The sequence below is a fragment of the Nuphar pumila genome, chromosome 2, assembly GCF_984573655.1.
Source record: "Nuphar pumila chromosome 2, dmNupPumi1.hap1.1, whole genome shotgun sequence".
In the NCBI taxonomy this organism is placed as follows: domain Eukaryota; kingdom Viridiplantae; phylum Streptophyta; class Magnoliopsida; order Nymphaeales; family Nymphaeaceae; genus Nuphar; species Nuphar pumila.
In genome coordinates, this window is record NC_143250.1 from 34,305,076 (window position 1) to 34,326,743 (window position 21,668).

Sequence of the window (21,668 nt, forward strand, 5' to 3'; positions counted from 1 at the left end):
TATATATATATATATATATATATATATATATATATATATATATATATATATATATATATATATATATAATTAATATCATCTATATTTATATGTATTAAAAATAATAATAATAACTATTTAAAATAAAAATATAAATCTAACACGAGGATCCACAGTTGGATCCAACTTGTGGATCCATATCGAATGGGTGAGACGCGGACCCAACTCGGGGTTGGTTTCCGGGTCCCGGGTCGAGACCCGGGTCGCGCCCTGTGAAACGAACAAAAAAAAAACTTAATTTAAAAAAAGGGGCAGGGGTCTGCCCGATAAAAAAAAGGAGATTTTGTGTTAGGGTTCTGAAGGAACCCTAACACGATGGAGGCAAGGGGAGGAGTCGTGCACAACCGTCGGGGAAAGGAAGGAAATCTCCTTCCTTTCCAGGAGGCCTCCCTCCTACAAAAGGGGAGGAGTCGTTCACCTCTTTTCCCTCTTTCTTTGTCTCCCTCTCAACCCCTTCTCGTTCTCCCTCCCGATCGCCCCTTCGCTGCAGCACTATCAAGGCTCGGCCGACCTTCCTCACGCTGCATCAACCGCCTCCAAAGTGTTGGCTCTAAGGTACGGGTTCCCTCTTGTGAAAATGGATGAGAAATCGAACCCTGATTCGATTTTGTGCTTTTTTTGGATGGAATCCCTGGAAAAAGATGGGGAAACAAGGTGGATCGATTTCACGGCAGACTCAGCCGATTGGGTCGGCTCGGTCATGCCCTATAAAAAAAACAGCAAGGGGGAGGGGCTGTGTCCGGGCTGCCCAGCCCTGACAGCACCTGCACAGGCCCATGTTGGTCTTGTGCCAAGGCTGTCAGAGACTCAGACCCAACCGGAGGGCTCGGCTAACTCGGGGCTAGCAAAGCCTTGCCAGGGCCAGTCCGGCCTTGAGCAGGACTGGGACAGGCCTGGCAGTCCCCTGCCAGGCTCGGCCTGGGGTAGGATAACCATCAACCCAACCGACCAGGGTCGACTGGGCCGACTGGGTGTAAACCCTTATAAAAAAAAACATACGTTAAGGGTGCTGGATTTATGTTTCTACAAAAATTTTATTCACTGCATGATGCCCTGAAGAAAAAAAAATTGCAGATTCTTGCCCTTGCGAAAGTCTCAACTATGTGCAGGCTAGAAAGTAATTTTTGCATGCCTATGATTGACTAATTGTGCACGATCAATATTCGAATGCAATGCTAGTTACATGTGTAATTTGTGAGCACATGCAAACATGAGAATTTAGATTTTTGCTGCATGTGTACAGTTGCATAAGTACCCACATGTTTATATGCATATGTTTGTTTTAGAGTGAAACAGTGCAATGAGGGTTGCATATGCACTTGATAAAAATGTACACGTGATGTTTGATTTTAAATGAAAAACATGCATTGGCATTAACATATACATAAGGAAAATATGCATTTGGACATGATTATGTGTGATGATTCAAAGTATGAATTTGTTTGAATGTATGCATCAAAGGAAAGCATGCGAGATATATATATATATATATATATATATATATATATATATATATAGTTGGGAATTCATACTTATGCATATTATCGTTTAAGCACATCTTTAAATGGCATTAATGGGTGTGCATTGAGAAGCATTTAGAAGAATGCATTATGGTGTAATTCTTGCTCATGGTGCATTGATGATCCAAGTGAATGATCACGAGCCTGGAGAGCCTCGAGCGTTGGGTGCTCCTTCTTTACTTTTAAATGCATCGTAAAAATCATATTTATTGTTATTGCATTGAGTTTACACTGTTTTATGCTTTTCCGCGGGCAGTGGTCTCGTGACGACTCTCGCAGGAGTAGTTGCGAGTTTTTGCTTTTGTTGTGGCATGATGAAGTGCAAAATTTAATATATGGCCTTTAAATAAAAAGGATAATGAATAAGAACAATGTAATGAATGAACTGAGATTTTTCATCAAAAGAATGAGCATCTTAGATGTTCGGTTTTGGGGGACTACGAGGATACAAAAACTCTGTGTGTCTTACTTTGACCCCAGAACCCGATATTGAGGTTCTTTCTCCTAACCACGGTTTTAGAGAGAGTCTGCCACTTTACCTGGGGGTGGTGTGTTCGACACAGCTGTTGTTTTGGTATACAAAGGAAGTGGCACTTATGGGTGTGGAGTGTCCCTATTGTCCCCGACATTAGATGTAAAGGTCTAATGTTCCGAAGGTAATTCGGTCGAGGGCTAAGTTTGGAACCCAGTAATAAATTACAAATTTGTGTGTTAAGCTATCCTGGGAACCTAACTTAACCTCGAAAAAATTTTACCTGTTTGGTGTATCCGCGGGCAACGATAATTAAAAAGAGAAACTTAAATTGTATGCATTTAATAGGGCATGCATATGGAAAGGAAAACTTTAAGGAAAAGATAATAAAGTGTTCGTGCATTGCACCTAAATCATGCATAATCCTGTTATGCATTAGGACATGCATCTTTTATATGTTCTCTTAATTGTTACATGTTGGTGGATGCATGAATCTTAATTTTTAATGCTTGTTAAATGTCCTGCTTACTTAAATTGAAATTCCTGCTGTTGATCTTAATAAGTGTTGCACGAATGCTTAATTTGAATTATGTAATTGTTATAATTGCATTCCTCTGAATAATTGCATGAAATCGTATATGTGTTCTTTATGATCATTTATTTTCATTAGAGAGATCTGTATGCAGAATTCTTTAGATTTCTGACCCCCTTTATTTGTGATTTTTCTCAGACGCAAGTGATCAGTGAAGCGATTGGCTTCTAGAGGAGTCATGGGTGTCATGCACTTGCTAGATAGATTACAGATGGACAGTGTGGCTCAATCTTCTTTTATTTCCTTTTTGTTTTGTTCAGTTGTTATTGCACTCTGAGTATTTCATTTATGCAATTGTCTCTAGACTTATTCCTCTTTATTTCAATAAAGGTTTGGTTTGCATGGATGATAATTGTAAGCTCTAATGTGGTTGGTTGTTTATCGAATTGGGAGTGGAACTGTAAAGGCCCTGGGTTTCTGAGAAGATTTCTGCAATGGTTTAAAAAAAAATCCGTATTTTCAAGGGGTATGAGTTGGGGTCGTTACACATAGGGCCATTGGGACACACCCCAACAACTAAAAATGTTACGAATTATATCCAACCTAATTGGGTTGGATCCTAAATACAGTCCGATCAATTTTAAATAACCAAATTATGAACTTTATCCAAATTGAAAAACCCAAAATAGAGGCCGGTCAATTTTAAAAATTGTATTTTTTGAAGCAACCCATAACCAAAATCACCAAATCTGATCTCCTGTGAGATCTACGGCTCGTAATGGACCTAACTAGAGTCCTAGTTCAATTTAAACTCTTGAATTTTGCCTGAATTTAACCTGATTTTAACCCAAATTTAACTTGAATTTTGCTCGAATTTAAAAGTTAAAACAAAATTCGCAGGTATTACACTGGATGCGGCACTTTAAAAAAACTAGTCACGGGCTTACTTTTTTCAATAAGTCAGTGCGGCGTGACGATCATTCCTTACCGTCATAAGCCTTTCTATCGCTCTGTCACGGGCATAGAATGCTTCGCAAACCTGCGACGTGCCAAGCTGCCCAAGCTGGTCAGCCTAACGGCCAAAGGCCGCGTACCAACACCTTTCCATGTGCTGAATCATTTTCATTGGTCATGCGCACCATCCCGTGCGCAGCTGCCTAGCAGAAGCTGATCAAACGCATTTCCAAATGTGCATTCCATACAGTCCATGCCTCTTAGTGCATAGTCATTCCATACGAGTTATCACTTCCGAAAGAGGCACAAACTTTGCCTTAACCTTGCAGCTCCATGCACACGATATAGCAAAACCTCGCCACTGAAGGAACAAGACCTTGTTGCCCCCAGACCGAAGACCAGTTGATGATTGAACACCATAGCGAAGAGCACCACCTAGACTCATTCATCAGTGCATAGGCATTCACTCGCCTAGCCCCGACTCACCATACTCGGTTGGAATCACCTAATGTGATTCCTAAGAGAATTAGCCATAACCCACACGCACTCCCGTGCGTCCAACCGCTACGCGTGAGACTTCTTGCAAGCCGAGAGGTCCTTAACCAAATCTCCAAAGGCAACATCCTCTGATCCGTTGGCACTGTTTAACCGAACAATGCTCCACGTCTGTGCCGCCACACAGTGATGCACTAACGACAATACTGATGCCTATCGCATGTCGTGCTACTACAGCACGACACCGATCAAGCCAACGCATACCGCACGTTCCTACACTCGATGCATTTTCCACTTAGTAGAGCCCCGCACTGCACATGCCCCATTCCGAAAGATCGGCCTAGAACATTCTCCCCCACCCAAAACCATTATCGTCATCGACAATGTTGGTGCAGGTAAGAACATAATCTTCACTGATATGTCAGTTTTCCTTTGTACTTATCTTTGGTTTACTTTTTTTCTTCAGCCTACTCAACTTGTTCTAGTTTACATCCATCATCACTGCAACCTTTAACACATCAAGTCTTATACCTTTAACGCATCTCCGATCGCTTAGACAATGGTCTTTTGCTTTATCAACATCAAGCATTCTCTACTCGTGAGACCCCAGTGCAGTCTCAAGCACAAACGGGTCATCCTCGCCCACACGACAAACTTGTCATCTTTATGCTCATGGCTAGGGTGCCTTCCAACCCTAGCAAGGGCAAGTCCAAGCCCTTCATGGTCCTCACAGAGAAAGACGACCACCAATGCGTGCCACAGGGATATCAACTCCCTTAAGCACCAACTTGCAGTTTTCCAATGGTCCAAACTAGTCCTCAAGTGGGGGACGCCTTCTTGCATATCACCCCAAAGTGGTCATTCAAAGCGTCTTCCTAGGCACTCGTCCTCGTATGGGCACCTTTGGCCCAACATTAGAACTCCCCTCCCGAAGCCAGCATGTTGTGCTCTCTTTCAGAGTCAGCAAAACGTTCTCGCAGGAACCAACGAGCCATAAACAACTTTTTCTGCACACAATCTATTGAGGATCTGCCAACTCAAGGGACCAAAACAACGAGCATTCTGCTCAACGTGGTCCCTCCGCTAACCTACAATCTTGGGAGAGTATCTAGAAGTTTAATTGAGTCTCTCATACCCAAAGGTGCAAATCCATCCAACCGAATTCAACATGCATTATCTGCATATCACGCTCCACCTATGAGCCTAGCGCACAACTAGTAGGAATCTTTGGCTTATATATGTTTTTTTAGCCAACTGAACAACCATACACTTCTACTTATCATTGACAACATATCCCATACCATCCTGCCAACATCTTGCTTCTGTGATCGGTCAACCATACTTCAGCTGCGAAAATTTGTGTAACCAAGATAAACCATCATTATCCTCTACAGTGTCGCACACAATAAAGAATAAAGTCTCTGTGAATTTTTCTGCTCATGCCAATTTGTCACGGGCTTACTTTTTCCAATAAGTCAGTGCGGCGCGACGGTCCTTCCTTACTGCTGCAAGCCTTTCTATCGCTCTGTCACGGGCATAGAATGCTTCGCAAACCCGCGACGCGCCAAGCTGCCCAAGTTGGCCAGCCTAACGGCCAAAGGCCGCGTACCAACACCTTTCCATGTGTTGAATCATTTTCATTGGCCCTACGCACCACCCCGTGTGCAGTTGCCTCGCAGAAGCTGATGAAGCGCATTTCCAAATGCGCATTTCATGTAGTCTATGTCGCTTAGTGCATAGTCGTCTCATACCAGCTATCACTTCTGAAAGAGGCACAAACTTTGCCTTAGCCTTGCGTGCCATGAAGCATATTACAGCTCAATGCACACGACATAGCAAAACCTTGCCACAGAAGGAACAAGACCTTGTGCCCCCCCAGTCCGAAGATCAACTGATGATTGAACACCATAACGAAGTGCACCACCCAAACTCATTCGTCAGCGCCTAGGCATTCACTCGCCTAGCCCCGAGTCACCATACTCGGTTGGAATCACCTAATGTGATCCTTGGGAAAATTAGCCCTAACCCACACGCACCCCCGTGTATCCAACCGCTACGTGTGGGACTTCTTGCAAGCCAAGAAGTCCTTAACCAAATCTCCAAAGGCAACATCCTCTGATCCGCTGGCACTGCTTAACCGAACAATGCTTCATGTATGTGCCGCCACACAACGATGTATTAACGACGATACTGATGCCTATCGCATGTCGTGCTACCACCGCACGTCACCAATCAAGCGAACGCATACCGAGCGTTCCTACACTCAATGCATTTTCCACTCAATAGAGCTCTACACTGCACATGCCCCATTCTGAAAGATCGGCCCGAGACACTAGTGCGGAGGTGCATATATATAAATATATGGATGTATGTCTCTGTGTATGTGTGTGCATTTACATGTGTGTGTGTGTATATATATATATATATAACTGAAATTCGTTACGGTCGACTGAAACTACTTTTGGATAGAAATGGTCTTCAGTGTGGTTGACTTTATCTGACATAAAGGAAGCCATGTCAAAGTGTCGCGCCTGCATGGGTGCGGGTGCGGTGCCCTGTTAGAAAAGTCAGCGTTACATAGTTTTGTCCTATTCTCTATCTACAATTTATGTGCTTCTCAGGTACCGTTCCAAACAAAGGTTTAGCTAGTGCTGCTTGTGCATCTAGCTACTGTATGGATCAGCCATGAAAATTTTGAGTACTCATGCACCAGATAATCTTTATAAAAGGCTTACACTCTACTCCAACTAAAACTAGCAGATATTCCAATGAGGAGAAAACTGCCATCCTCCTTGAAGCACCAACAGTTGTAACCCTGGTTCCCTTGTCTAAAGCTAAATCATAGCCTAATTCCATTTAAAACTAATTATTAAAAATATTTTAACAGGGTGCCATCCTCCGCTTTGAACAGTGTAATATGCATATATTCTGTGTATTACTATTCATTTGTGCTACCCCACCTTAAGTGTACATAAGGCTATTTATTAAGGGTAACAATGTAATTTGTTAGGAGGTTAGAGGTCAATTACTTTTGTCCTTTTGTGCAATGAGGGGTTCGACCTCTATTGTTGTATTTTCTCTCCCCTTTCTTGCTAATGAAGATTCTTTAGAGAGTTTATTCACACTTTGCTCTCTCATTTTCTTTATGGTATTCCCTTGATATGGTATCTGAGCCATAATCAAGAGGAGAGAGGGCTGTGTGAGGGTGCATTTGGGAAGAGAGAAGCTTTGTTCCTGTTCTGCTACAGTGCTTTCTCGGTTTATGTGCCTCAAAAGTGGCATCCCTATGATTTTGCGGATTTCATCAGTTTGAGGTGTGCATTTTTCTAGAACATGAATTTCTGTGATTGTTTTCATATTTTCTGGATTTAGGGGTGAACAGTGTCCACCTTGAAGAAATCCGTCAATTCCAATCTTATTGGGGTTTCTTAGTGGCTCATATTTATAATCTGGTCGTTTTTAGCTGGAGACGCCATTGATACCAGTTTTTGGTCTTATTTTAGCGATTTTTCTGAGATTTGGTGAATTTTTGAGACCCTAAAGCTGGCAGTAAACTGGTTTTGGGCCTATATTGCTGGTTCAACTGATATATCAGTCTTAGTTTTGGTGTTTTTGATATTCTCTCAGCTCTGCTGTGTAAATCGTGCCATCTGGTCAGAATTGGTGTTTTTTTTATTCTAAAGGTGACGGTAAACTGCTTTTAGCTTATATTGCTGGTTGGACTTGTTAAAATATAGTCGTGTATCATATATACATATATATATATGCGTATATATATGTATATTTTAAGTTGTATCCAAAATACCCGATAGGGGTATTTTGGTCTTTTCATCATGTAATTATAGTTTTTAGGTTTTTTTTCTTTTCTTATTTTTATTTTTTATTTTTCTCTTTTTTTATTTTACTGTTCCAACATGGGACCATTGGGGGCCCCACTTGTGTAGACGTTGGGGGCTCCCCAACGTCTACCTAGTGGGAGCCCCAATGGCTCCCTCTCCCTTTTTTCCTCTTATATATAAAGGGGTCTCCCCCCCTCTCAAAAGAGTAGAGTTTTACCTCTCACCTTCAATGAAGATTATTTCTTTTTAGCCTTTTGGCTTCGCCCCTTTGTGGGTTTATGTGTTTGCACTTTATGTGCATTTGGTTACCCCTTAGTGGGTGGGTGTATTCGCACTTTATGTGCGTGTTTATGGGTTCATTTTTTAACCTATTGCATTCAAGGTCATTTTCTAACATGGTATCAGAGCAAGGTTGTGATTGAGTTGTTCTTTGGTGCATCGGGAAGCATGCTACTCAAGAACTTTTAAGAAAAATGGTGAAGTATTCATTGTTCTCTCTTTCCTTTCTTGAAGTTATTCAATATGTATTCCTTTTCCTTAAGTATCATGCATTATGAAAGAAATATCTACTTATTTGATCATTTATATGTATGAGTTTTTCTTTGTTGTTGTGTTTTTTAAAAATTAAATTACATTACCTTTGCACATTAAATGCTTGTGTTATTCGGCTCTTGATTGAACCTTTCCTTTTTCGTATATCACATTACACTTTTTCGTATGTTTTGAAGATTCTTAAATGATAATTTTTTTAAACCGATAAACTTGTTTTTTCGAAAAACTAGATATATGATTGCTCAAAACTTGCTTTAATGGCCGTTAATCATGTTTATCTTTCAAGCATAATTTGATGTCAATCTCATTTGAACTTGTATGTATGGCTTTAGGAGCTTTTGTGATTATATTATTGATCTCAAACTTTAAGGTTGTTGGAGCTTTGAATTTATATTTTATGCCTAACTTTGTTTGTAAGCATTCCTTTCATATGAATGGTAAGTCCTTAAAGAAAGTCATCTTGAGATTAAATTTTTTTGTGATATGTGGTGTACAACTATTTAAATTTTCATGTGTTGTTTCGATATTCGCTAAAGAGTCTTATATGTGGCTTCTTATAATATTGTGTGTTTTCGGAAAAATTCTTGGCATATATCATCTATGAAAACAAATCCTTATTAAAGTTTAATTACTTTAGCAAGGCTTGCCTAATGTGTCCTTTCCTAAGTCACAGGGACTCAGCAAAGCAGGTGCCGCACCCGCGTCGACGCGATGCGGGTGCACGTGTGGGTGCGGCACCGGGTGCGGTCAACACGACCCTGGGTGCGATCAACGCACCCAGGGTCATTTTCATCCACATTTCGGACGTTAAAAAAAACACCCCGATGAAAAGGAGTGATTAGGGCAATTTTTTTTTGCCCAAATCACTCCTCTCCTCTCCTCTCCTCTCCCGCGCAGCTCAGCTCGAGCCCTCTCCTCCCGACGCCACCTCCTAAGCTCCTCCTCTCCCTCGTCGCAGGTACGTCCCTCTCGCTCTCTGCTTGTGTCGGCAGGGGAGGGGTTGAGCCCCCCCTGCGCCCTCTCTTTCTCTTATTGGGTCGGTAGGGGAGGGGCCGAGCCCCCCCTCGCCCTCTCTTTCTCTTGTTGGGTCGGCAGGGGAGGGGCCGAGCCCCCCCCTAGCCCTCTCTTTCTCTTGTTGGGTCGGCAGGGGAGGGGTCGAGCCCCCCCCCCCCCCCCTCTCGCTCTCTTGTTGGGTCGGCAGGGGAGGGGTTGAGCCCCCCCCTGCTCCCTCTGTTTTCGGCAGGGGAGGGGCCGAGCCCCTCTCCCCTCTAGCTCTCTTGTTGGGTCGACAGGAGAGGGGCTAAGCCCCCCCTGCTCCCTCTGTTTTCAGCAGGGGAGGGGTCGAGCCCCCCCTCTCACTCTCTTGTTGGGTCTGCAGGGGAGGGGTTGAGCCCCCCCTGCTCCCTTTGTTTTCGACAGGGGAGAGGCTGAGCCCCTCCCTATTTTCGGCAGGGAAGGGGCCGAGCCCCCCACCCTGCTCCTTTTGATTTCAGGGGAAGGGCCGAGCCCCCCCCCCCCCTCGCTCTCTTGTTGGGTCGGCAGAGGAGGGGCTGAGCCACCCCCTGCTCCCTCTGTTTTCAACAGGGGAGGGGGTCGAGCCCGCGTCCTTGCTCTCTGTTTTTTTGTAGGGGAGGGGCTGAGTCCCTCCCTGTTTTTGGCAGGGGAGGGGCAGATCCCCCCTCCTTGGTGATTTTATATCAAGATAATGTCTGTCTGTATAATTGATTTAAATTTTTGAATGTATTTTGTGTTTTCAGGATAAAAATGACGGATAAAGGGAAAAGACTTGCGTCATCCTCATCCCAACATGTGAGTTGTGCTGCTAGTTTTGTTGATAGTTGCAGTGGGATTGATGATGTGGGGCCACTATGGGTACATGTAGATAAACTTGCAAAAACTAGAGAAGGAGGTGGTGGAAACAAGAGATTTCGATGCAAGCTCTGCGAAAGAGATTTTGCTAGGTCTTACACAAGAGTGAAGGCTCATTTGTTGAAGATACCAGGACATGGCATTTCAGCTTGCAGAAAAGTTGATGAGACAATGCGAAGACAATACAAGAATATACAAGAAGAACATGAGAAGTGAAAGGCAATGGCCGATTCTTGTGCAGTTAGTGTGCCATTTGCAAGCCATCAAGAATATGCTGGAAAAAAAAAAGTCAATGTAGGAGGTAGAGGAACGATACAAGCATCATTCAATACATATGAAAGAGAAGAATTGGATAAAAAAGTTGGGAGGTATTTTTATTCTGGTTCACTCCCATTTAATGCGGCTAGAAATCCTTATTGGAAGGATTTAGTAACATCCTTGGCAAATTGTAATTTGAGTGGTTATGTGCCTCCAAGTTCAGAAAAAATATGAACCACACTTCTTGCAGAAGAGGGCAAATATGGAGAGGTTGCTGGAGATTAAAAAATATCCATGGGAGCAAAATAGAGTTTCTATTGTGTCTGATGGATGGACAGATATTCAAAGGCGTCCATTAATCAATTCCATTGCTTGTTCGCTTAGTGGCCTAATATTCTTGAAAGCAGTTGATGCATCTAGGGAATATAAAAATGCAGAGTATTTAAAGAGATTGTTTATAGAAGTGATAAAAGAAGTGGGTGATCAGAAAGTGGTACAAATCATTACAGACAACGCTCCAGTTTGTAAAAGTGCAGCGTTGAGTTTGGAGAGTGAGTACCCTCATATTTTTTGGACTCCATGTGTAGCACACAGCTTAAATCTAGCCCTAAAGAGCATCTGCAACCCCAAAGAACAAGAAAATTCACAAGCATATGCTTTATGTTCATGGATTGAAGATTTAGAAAGAAATGTCAAAAGCATTAGGAATTTTGTTGTTAACCAATCGTGTTAATGCTATATTTAATAGGCATTCTGACTTGAAATTGTTGAAGGTCGTTGAAACACGTTTTGCGTCCATCATTGTGATGGTGAAGAGAATTAAAAAAGTGAAGAATGCTTTGATTAACATGGTGACTGATGAAAATTGGACATTTTATCGTGCTAATGATGATATCAAGGCTCAAGAAATTAAAAAATTCATTCTTGATGATGAGTTTTGGGACAGAGTAGTATACTTCCTTCAATTTACGCAACCTATTTGGGAAATGTTAAGAGAAGTTGACAAGGATGAGCCCATGCTTCGCAGAGTTGATGAAATGTGGGATAATATGATTGAAAAAATACAAACTATAATTTTCAAGCATGAAGAAAAAAATCCTGCATTGGATGATTCCGATTTTTTTAATCATGTTCATTCAATTTTAGTCAGAAAATGGGATAAGAGCAACACTCATTTGCATTTCATGGCACATTCTCTTAATCCAAAATATTATGCAAATAAGTGGCGGGTTGGTGGTATTGGTCGTGTCCCTCCAAATTTAGACCCAGAGCTATCAAGACATAGAAATATGTGTAGGACAAGACTTTTTCCAGAAGCATATCTTCTACATCAAGTCACACAAGACTTTGAAAATTTTTCATCTTCGAGATTATATGGACCGGCATTATTCACGAGAGAAGAAGATAATATAGATTCTATTACATGGTGGTCAACATTTGGATCAGAAACACATCTTCTCCAACGTCTTGCATTAAGATTGTTATCGCAGCATGCTAGTTCATCTTGTTGTGAAAGAAATTAGAGCACATATTCTCAAATCCACAACATTAAGAGAAACAAACTCACCAGCAAGCGTGCAGAGGATTTAGTATATGTTCATTCAAATCTTCGATTACTTTCGTGAACCAATGATGAATACAGGTACTAATTTGCTCTCTTAGTTATTTGATTATTTCTTAGTTTTTCATTTAAATATACTTGTATTGTATTTAACATTTTCAAATTGGGTTTGTAACGCAAACAAGAAACATCCAAATTTTATGATGTAAACCCAGAAGAGTGTGACTTCGAGGGAGAGCATGATTTCATCATAACAAACATGGATTTAGCTGAGCTCAGTATTCCTTCTAATGATGCATTTGATGATGAAGAAGAGAATTATTAACATCCATTACTTCATCAGGATATACTTTGGTATGTAATTTAGTTCTTTTATGCTTTTGCTTATTTGATTGATATTTAGGTTGATTTATGTAATTGCTTTACTTATTTGATTGATAATTTGATATTTAGGTTGATATACTGCATGCATGATGAATGATATTATGACAATGTTAACTGTTAAATGTTAAACTGTTAAAACTTCAAAATTATATATATATATATATATATAATTTTTTTTTACATTTTTGCCCCTATCGCACCCCCGCACCCGGGTTTTTTGGAAGTGCCGCATCCTCGCACCCGCACCTGCACCCATGTGACATAGGTCCTTTCATATGAGCAATATTTGTTTGAAAAAGTTTTTTTTATGATGCATGATTAAGATTAGTTTTTATTAAAAGGAGTAGTCTTGTATTATTATCATATGAAATATGGTTTATTTTTTTATCTTGATGCCTTTAAAGATTCTTCAATTTGATTGTCTTCAAATGTTTTTCTCATTATAAAATTCATGGTTTTTTAATGCTTGTTGCATAATTATTGAATTATGAGTTGGTTCTAACCTTTAAAGTCATATATTTTTTGATAAACGTATAAGTTTTGAATTCTCTCTCTCTCTGTGTTTCTTTGTCACTTAGTGGCTTATTGTATTTTTGCCCATTAGTGGCTATTTACTTGATTGCTTGTGCCTTTGCTAGTCTCTATGAGATTCTTTTATATTTTTAGTTTGTGCTTTTCTTAAAAGCTTGTGTAGGTATTGTCCCATAGTGGACTTGGCTATTATCCGCTTTGTATTTGTCCATTGTTGGACATTGTGAAAGCTTTTAGCATTCTTTTACTTTCTGCATACTTTATAATCTTACCACCTTTATTGAGAATGCCTATATTAGCCTAAATTTGTTATTTGCTCATTCAATATTATTGTCATTCGATATCTTGTATTGCATAAAATTGCATCTATTATTATTTGGTGTGCATATAAATGCACATTATATCTATCATAGTTAAGGCTTGATTTGATTCTTGGATTATTCCAAATCGGTCTTACACGTGGCATTGCTTGTTTGAAAGGTTATCTTTTATGGGTATTCCTTGCCTTTTATGGCACTTTTGTTGTCCATCATAGGTTGTTGTTATTTGATGCATCAACTCCTTTTTGGCCTTATTATTGTTTTGGCAGAGATTCGTTGAGGTGAGTTATGGGCACCTCGGTTTAGGTCAATTTTGATTGTCACATATGGTTTGACTCAAACTGACGGTTGTATGTTCTGTGATCATGAGTGTCTGATAGCACTCGGTTGTTCTTTGGCCATTGATTTTATTATGAATGTTTTTTATTATGAGTACCTGTGATGGATATCTATTGTTTTTGGAACCATAGTGTTTCGAAATATGCTTAAAACTGTCAATTTTATTTGCATTAGTGTTTTCATTACAAGCCTTCTTACCTCTATTGGCTTTTTCCTTTTATACTTCTTGTCTAAGTGTCACCATATGTAGACAAGAGATGTCGATTCACACTTTTGTGTGTGATTTGTTTAGCCCATCAGTGGCTTTTGTACTCTTGCTCTAGTAGCTAATACGCTTGTTTTGAGTGTCATTATATGTAGACAAGAGTTGTTTCACACCGTTGTGTGTGATGTTGGCCCATGGTTGGCTTTTGTGTTATTGTTCTAGTTGTTGATACACTCATTTCAAGTGTCATTTTATGTAGACAAGAAGTGTTTTAGTCACACATTCGTGTGTATTTTTAGCCCATGGTTGGCTTTGTACTCTTGTTCTAGTCGCCGAACATACTTGATTTTGAGTGTCATTACATGTAAACAAGAGATATTTGTTCACACCTTTGTGTGTGACTTTTTAGCCCATTATTGGCTGTTGTACTCTTGTTCTAGTCGTTGTTACACTTACTTCAAGTATCTTTTTATGTAGATAAGAGGTGTTTTGTATACACCTTCGTGTGTGTCTTTGGCCCTTTAGTGACATGTTTTTATGCTCTTGGTCTAGTCGCTCATTTTCTAACATGACTGCTATAGCAGTCATAGCTTTGCTGTTTTTTTATATTCTATCAACCTAGGTGTGGAAACAGTGCCATCTGGTCAGTTTCTTTTGCAGTTTTGTGCAAGCATAATTATGGTTTGTGCCATCTAGTTGTGTAGCTTTTGTTGGAGTCCTGTTGGATTGGACCATCTATATGTTGCTATCGCGATTTGATTAGCATACATATTGGTACTTGTTCTTGTTGCATTGCATCTTTTGTGCAGACATTCAATATATTGTAGTTTGGGGTTGTGGTTTGAGATGGAGAAAGGAGAAGGAATTCAGATTCTTCCGGTGAAGCTTGATGGAACAAACTATGCCTATTGGGCTTGTGAGAAAAGGGCTTGGAGGATACTTGAATGGCACAGACGTGAAACCCAAGCCCACTGATGCTGATTATAACAAATTGTTAGAGTGGATTGTGAACAATGCAATGGTCAGGGCTTGGATATTAGGTTCAGTTGAACAAAGAATTGTTGTGAATTTGTCCAAGTTCCAAGAAGCTAAAAAAGTTTGGGTGTATCTTAAGCAAGTCTATAAGTAATAAAATTAGTCTAGGCAATACTAGACTGTGCAAGAATTGAGGGCTATGCGTCAAGGAAACAAGTTAGTTGAGGTGTTTTATTTTGATATGCAAAGAGATTGGGATGCACTTGCACTCATGGAGGGCCAAACCAAATGTGAAAAGTATGCAAAAGTATGAGAAGCTAGCATGCCAAACTTGTATGGGGATACTTGATCCGCAAAAGGAGACAACTAGAATTATTGATTCTGATGGCATTCAGACCAAAGTTTAATGGTGTGAGTGCCACATTACATCGTACTTTCTTGTCTTCAGTGACTCATGCATTGGCTGAGTTAATTGATGAAGAGACTAAGATGAAGTCTCTTGATACACATCCTCCTAGTGATTCGGTTATGGTAGTACCATGGAAGTCAGGTGATAGATTTGGTGATAGAAGTGGTGGAAGAACTGGAGGTAGAGGTGACTTAAGCTCTATTCAATGTCACTACTGCAAAGGTTTTGGTCACATGAAGATTTTTTGTCCATCTCTGAAGAAAAAAATAGGTGGAGCATATGCGGTATCTGATAGTGAGGGCACAATGCCCAAGGAAGATCATATTGATATTAGTGCTTAGTTTGTTGTCTCTACTGCTAATAGATCCTCAGAGCAATCAGGTGGTAGTCAGCTTCAACTTCTTGAGAAGATGCAAGAGTAGATTTTTCACCTGCAACTCCTTGATCAATCAACTACTGCTTCCTCTTCCTCTGCTCTTACTCTTCTTCTGTTACTATTTTTGCAGGTATCTCAGACAATGTGTTTCTCACTGTAGATGGTTCATCTATGTCTATTTCAAAAATTGGCTGCATTTCTTCTAACTCCTATCCTGGTTGCAAGTTAAACATTTTTCAAGTCTACCATACCCTATGTCACATGGGTGCGGGTACGGGTGCGACACAGGTGCGGAGCAATTTCAAAAATTTTGGACACGGGGACACGACTATATATATGTATATATATTTAAATATATATATATATAACAATAATAAGACTCGGTCAAAGTTGTGTCCATTAGGGGACACGGCTATATATATAACAATAATAAGATTTGGCTATATAGATATATTTATATTTTAAAAATATATATAAAAAGATCAATTTTTTTTAGTTTTTATACGTCTTTTGCCCTAAAATGGACAAAAATACTCGGTCAAAGTTGACTGAGTCCAAAATGTGGATGAACTCGGCCCCAGTGCATTGACCAAGTCCGACACTTGTTGACCGAGTCCACCCCGTGTCCGTGTCCGCACCCGTGTTGGGGCGTGTCGACACAGGTGCGTCGACCTCCTAGCCAAGTCCGTGTGACATAGACCATACCTTTTTTAGCCATGAATCTTATTTTTATCGGCCAAATCACTAAGTATAATTATAATGTCACATTTTCTCTTGTTGACTGTGTTGTACAAGATCAACTATTCGGGAAGAAGATTGTGATTGGTCATACAGGAGGAGATTTGTATTACTTGGATTGGCTAGACATGAGCAAACAAAGGAGTTGTGGAGCTTTGGTGGACGAGTAAATTTTATGGCACCAGAGACTAGGGCATATTTTTTACTCTAGGTTGCAACATTTGGTTACCTCGGGGAGTTTGGGTAGTTCAGAGTTAGTAGTGTGCAATGCAAACTTTTTGCTATTTTCAAGAAATTTGTGTAACGATTGAGAGTCGAGACTCGGTTTTTTGTTAAAATTAAAGTGCTTCGTATTGATTCAGGTGGAGAGTATGTTAGTGGTATGCTTGAAATTTTTTTACAAGAAAAATGAATTGAACATCAAAAAACTTGTCCATGTACACTTGATCAAAATGGTGTAGCTGAAAGGAAAAACATGCATATTTTAGAGACTACTAGAGCTTTGCTCTTTGGTGGATGTGTGCCTAGAGATCTTTAGGCAGATGCAATATGTATGGCAATAGATCAGATCAATCGGATGCCATCAAGGGTACTTAAAGGTATACTTCACTCCAAAAATTGTATGAAATTGCTCTAAATTATAAGATGACAAAAGTCCTTGGGTGTACTTGCTTTGTACTATTGCTTGGCAGATATAGGAACAAGCTCTCACCAAGATCAGTGAAGTGTTGTTTCTTGAGGTTCTCTCATAGACAAAAGGGGTATAAATGCTATGACCCAACTGAGCGACGAGTTTGTGTATCAAGGCATGTTGTTTTTCACGAGGACGCATCTTACTTTGGTAAAGGAGAGCATAAAGAAAAAAAAGTTGTCAACTTTTCCTTCTTGGTTTTATTCCTTGAAGAAAGAGTAACTCAAATGAGTGCGGAGATTCAAGGCGAGGGATCTGTTGAGAGGAGTAACAAATTTGAAAAAAATGTAGTGGAAATACCTTTTCTGGTTCAGATGGAGTTAGAGGAGATATGAAACTTAGAGGCCAATTTTGATTCTCTCTAGGCTGATCCAAAGCACATGAGTATAGTCATCCTCATCTCCCTCACCTCCTCAGGTACGTAGAAGCTTTAGAGTATCTATTTCTCTCTCACTTATTTTGTGTCCTATGATTCCTTTTCTCCTCAACATCATGTCTATTTAGCTCTAATCTTCTCTTATGTCAAGCCTAATTCTTTTGTAGAGGCTTCCTCTAAAGAACAATGACAACATGCTATGGTTGAAGAGTTGAGTGCACCGGAGAGGATGCATGCTTGGGATCTTGTAGAACTCCCACTGGGAAAAAATGTTGTTGGGTGCATGTAGGTCTATAAGATCAAGACTAATGCAAACATGCCCATTGAAAGATATAAGGCTGGACTGGTAACCAAGGGATACAGCTAGAAACTCTGTATTGACTTTGCAGAGACATTTACTCTAGTTGCTCACATGATTACCATAAGAACATTACTTGTTGCAGCTGCAATAAGGCAATGGAGTCTTTGACAGTTGGATGTGAATAACACGTTCTTAAATAGAGACTTGGAGGAAGAGGTGTATATGGAACTACCACCTAGTTATTCAGATTCTCAAGGCAGGGTTTGCAGGTTAAGGCGAGCCCTATATGAGCTTAAGCAATCACCTCGTGCTTGGTTTGAGAAGTTTAGCATTGATGTAAAGTCGCTTGGGTTTGAGCAATGTCATTACAATTCAGCTTTGTTTGTGGCTTCCTCTGCTTAAGGGAAACGTATATTGCTCCTGTAGGGCATGATGATCTGCAAAAAACAATTGATACCAAAAGCAGGCTACTTGGTATCTTTGAGATGAAATATCTCTTGGGTCTTGAGGTTGCTTACTCTAGAAGAAGGCTTTTTTTGTCACAACACAAATATGCAGCAGATCTTGTAGCAAAAGCAAGGCAGGTAGATGATTCCAAAAAGGTTTCTACTCCTGTGGAAAGAAATATCAAGCTAAGAAGTTCATACGGTGAGAAGCTTGAAGATCTTTTGGTATATAGGCAACTGGTTTGCAATTTGATATATTTGACCATCACCAGACCAAACATTACCTATGCAATGCATGTTGTCAGTTAGTTCACAAGTTCACCTACGTCAGTGCATTTGGCTGTTATGCTTAAGATTATCCGATATGTAAGAGACACTATACATTTCAGGATGTTTTTCTCTTCCTCATCCTCCACAGATGTTAGAGCCCTTTGTGATTCAGACTTTGGAGGATTGACCAGAAATCATCTCTCTACCACTGGTTTTTGCGTGTATATTAGGAGCTCTTTGAATTCCTGAAAAAGCAACAACGAGTTGCTTTGTCTACTACAAAGGCAGGATATAGGATGACTCAGGCAACTGCTGAAATCATATGGATCAGATAGCTCTTCAAAGAGCTTAGAGTGATCGTTTTTGAGAGGACACCTCTATACTGTGACAATATGAGTGCCATCCATATTGCTAAGAATCCTGAGTTTTATGAAAGAACAAAATATATTGAGATTGATTGTCACTTCACCAGAAGAGCTTACCAGGATGGAGTCATAACTCTAGAGCATGTTGGTACAAAAGAGCAAATTGCAGATGTTTTTATTAAGAGTTTAGCCTCATTACACTTTCAATCGTTTCTTTCCAAACTTGAGATGATTCCTCTTGCATCATCTCAAGTTTGAGGGGAGTGTTGAACAATGTAATATGCATGTATTCTGTGTATTACTATTTACTTGTGCTACCCCACCTTAAGTGTATATATTGCTATTTATTAGGGGTAACAATGTAATTTGTTGGAAGGTTAGAGGACAATTACTTTTGTCCTTTTGTGTAAGGAGGGGGTTGACCCCTAATATGTTGTATTTTCTCTCCCCTTTCTTGCTAATGAAGTTTATTTAGAGAGTTTCTTCACATTTGGCTCTCTCATAGTTTTTATGGTATCCCCTTGATAGCTTTCAATGTAAATAAGTGGGATTAGGAGCATAAAATGTTCAAAGGTGATCAAACAAGTTCCTTTTGGTCACATAATATTTGCAAGTTAGAACCAGTGACAAATATAAATTCAAGGAATATCACATAAGTTCATCAATTTGTTTGGTGAAAACAAAACTTCTTTTTGAGATGTAGTTTTCGTTACACAATTATATCAAATCAAAAAATGTATCAGAACAAGCAACTAGAAGGATAATGTACCAGATAAAGGAAATCAAGAGGCGTAACCATTAGTGAGGATTGAGTTACCTATGGTCGGAACAGTAGATAGAACCTCCCCAATATGTAGTTTGTACAAAATTGTGGTTTTCCCAGCTGCATCAAGTCCAAGCATCACAACCTAAACAAGTAAATGACACCCAAATCACTCAATGAAATTATATACACAAAGGTGTCTTGAATTTCACAAAAAAAGTGGATGGGGCATACATTTTTCAATGCTTAATTTGCAAGGAAGACAACTGTTCATTGTTTTAGGGGTTGTGAGATTTTTGTTGGATCATCAAAATGTGTGTGTTTTTTTTTAAATATAGGTGGAATTTACATGTTTTGCATGTGTCACTGGTCTGTTTTAAAGAATGCCTACAATTATATTTTTCACAGAAAAACATGAAACTGAAAACAACTTTTGAAAATATTCCAACTAAATTGCCATGTAAGTAGGGGTTTGATCTTCAGCTCTCGATGAACATGCAGAACAATTAGTCCCATAGTACATGGAAAACAACAAAAATAATCCACAAGAGATTGCAGGAACAGAACCAAAAACAATAACAACATAATACAACAGAACATGGGCCAGGGTCACTGCATTGGCCCCAATTTGAAAGAAACAATTTCACCTAATGATGCCCTTAAATGAAAACTAGCACCCTTTCACGGATGCATTCCATAAAATGGTGTACAACAATTATTTTGGACTGGTTTCAAGGAGATTCACATGTATATGGCATGTGTGATTTTCGCAACTGAACCAGGTTTTTCTATTAGTCATGCATCCACATTCCAGGGGAAAACATAAAACCGCATTTCATCATCTTTAAGTGAATACACATTTTATTTTCATGTAAAGAAAAAACCTGACAGTTGCATGGAATGCAATTTCAGTTACAACCAAAAAGGAAAATAGAGGGGCAAGAAAGGTGTGTGTGTGTGTGTGGAGGAGTTGCCTCCCAGAAAAAAAACACGAGTCAAACATGTTATTAGAAATTGTTAATCAATCTATCCTCAGATAGATGCACTTGATTCCATGTTTCCATAATCCTTCTGGAAAAATCAACTTGACGGCCAAAAGATATCTACCAAGGAATAAATCTCACATGTAGAGTATCATAAGCACAATTAAGACACAAGTTTCCAGATGATCGTATCGCTACGAACCAAAAACAATTTCCAACTGAAAATGAATTGCATCTAAAGTTCCATTTTCTCTATCAAGAACAAATGGAGAGAACCAACGCACTCTGCTATTAGCAACCTCTCTTTCTGGCTCAACATTCGATTATTATACCAACAAAAAGCATACCAACACGGTGATAAAACCATAAGACCCAAACTAAGGCTTAGTTTGTTAATATACACGACTCAAATCACCAAAGGGAAACATAGAATCATATATAATCAACAATATAAACCAACCCATCACAAAAAAAAACAAGTGGGGAAAGAGGAGAGAAAAGAAGCACCCTCATCTCTTTGTTGCCGAAGAAGGTATCGAAGAGCTTCCTGAAGGCCTGACCCATGTCTGGCTTGTCGGGTAAACCAATACCCGCAATTTCATATGCACGATAGCGTTGCAGAAGACACAGATTAGACCAACAGCGAAATCCCCAAGCTAGATCAATTCAAAACAGAGGGCCACCGACGCACTTCTCTCTCGCTTTTCTCTCTCCTCAGTCTCTCTCTTCTTTTTCTCTCTCCTCAGAGTCTTTCCCTCCTGCCACCACCAATCCCCTTCTCTCTCTTTGCTTTCCCTCTCCCCAAGAATCTCTCTCTCTCTCTCTCCCGCCGATGCCCTTTTCTCTATTTTCCTTGGTTCCTGTTTCTCACTCCCCAGGAAATAGACTCTCTCTCTCTCTCTCGACGCTGCCCTTTTCTCTATTTTTCCTTGGTTCCTGTTTCTCACTCCCCAGGAAATAGATGCTCTCTCTCTCTCTCTTCCGGCGATGCCCTTTTCTCTATTTTCCTTGGTTCCTCGGGAGGGTGTTACGTGTTCTCCCACAGAGACGCACTGTTTGCGTATTCGGGTCCGAATGAGAGCAAAGTATATAAGCACCAGCGGCT

The 21,668-nt window shown here is 40.0% G+C and overlaps 1 protein-coding gene across 3 annotated transcripts in view; it reads right to left on the reverse strand.

Moving 5' to 3' along the window:
• The window catches only part of LOC149845220 (ADP-ribosylation factor-like), a 46,755-nt gene extending 25,289 nt beyond the window's left edge, over positions 1–21,466 (reverse strand). For all 3 annotated transcript variants that reach the window (XM_089995616.1, XM_089995617.1, XM_089995615.1), the window contains exons 1-2: positions 21,071–21,466; positions 19,635–19,725 (exon numbers count right to left, since the gene is read on the reverse strand). In XM_089995616.1, coding sequence (XP_089851742.1) covers positions 19,635–19,725; positions 21,071–21,127 — 148 coding nt within the window. In that variant the 5' untranslated portion in view covers positions 21,128–21,466. The remainder of the gene's footprint in view (positions 1–19,634; positions 19,726–21,070) is intronic.
• Between the last annotated feature and the right edge of the window lie 202 nt (positions 21,467–21,668).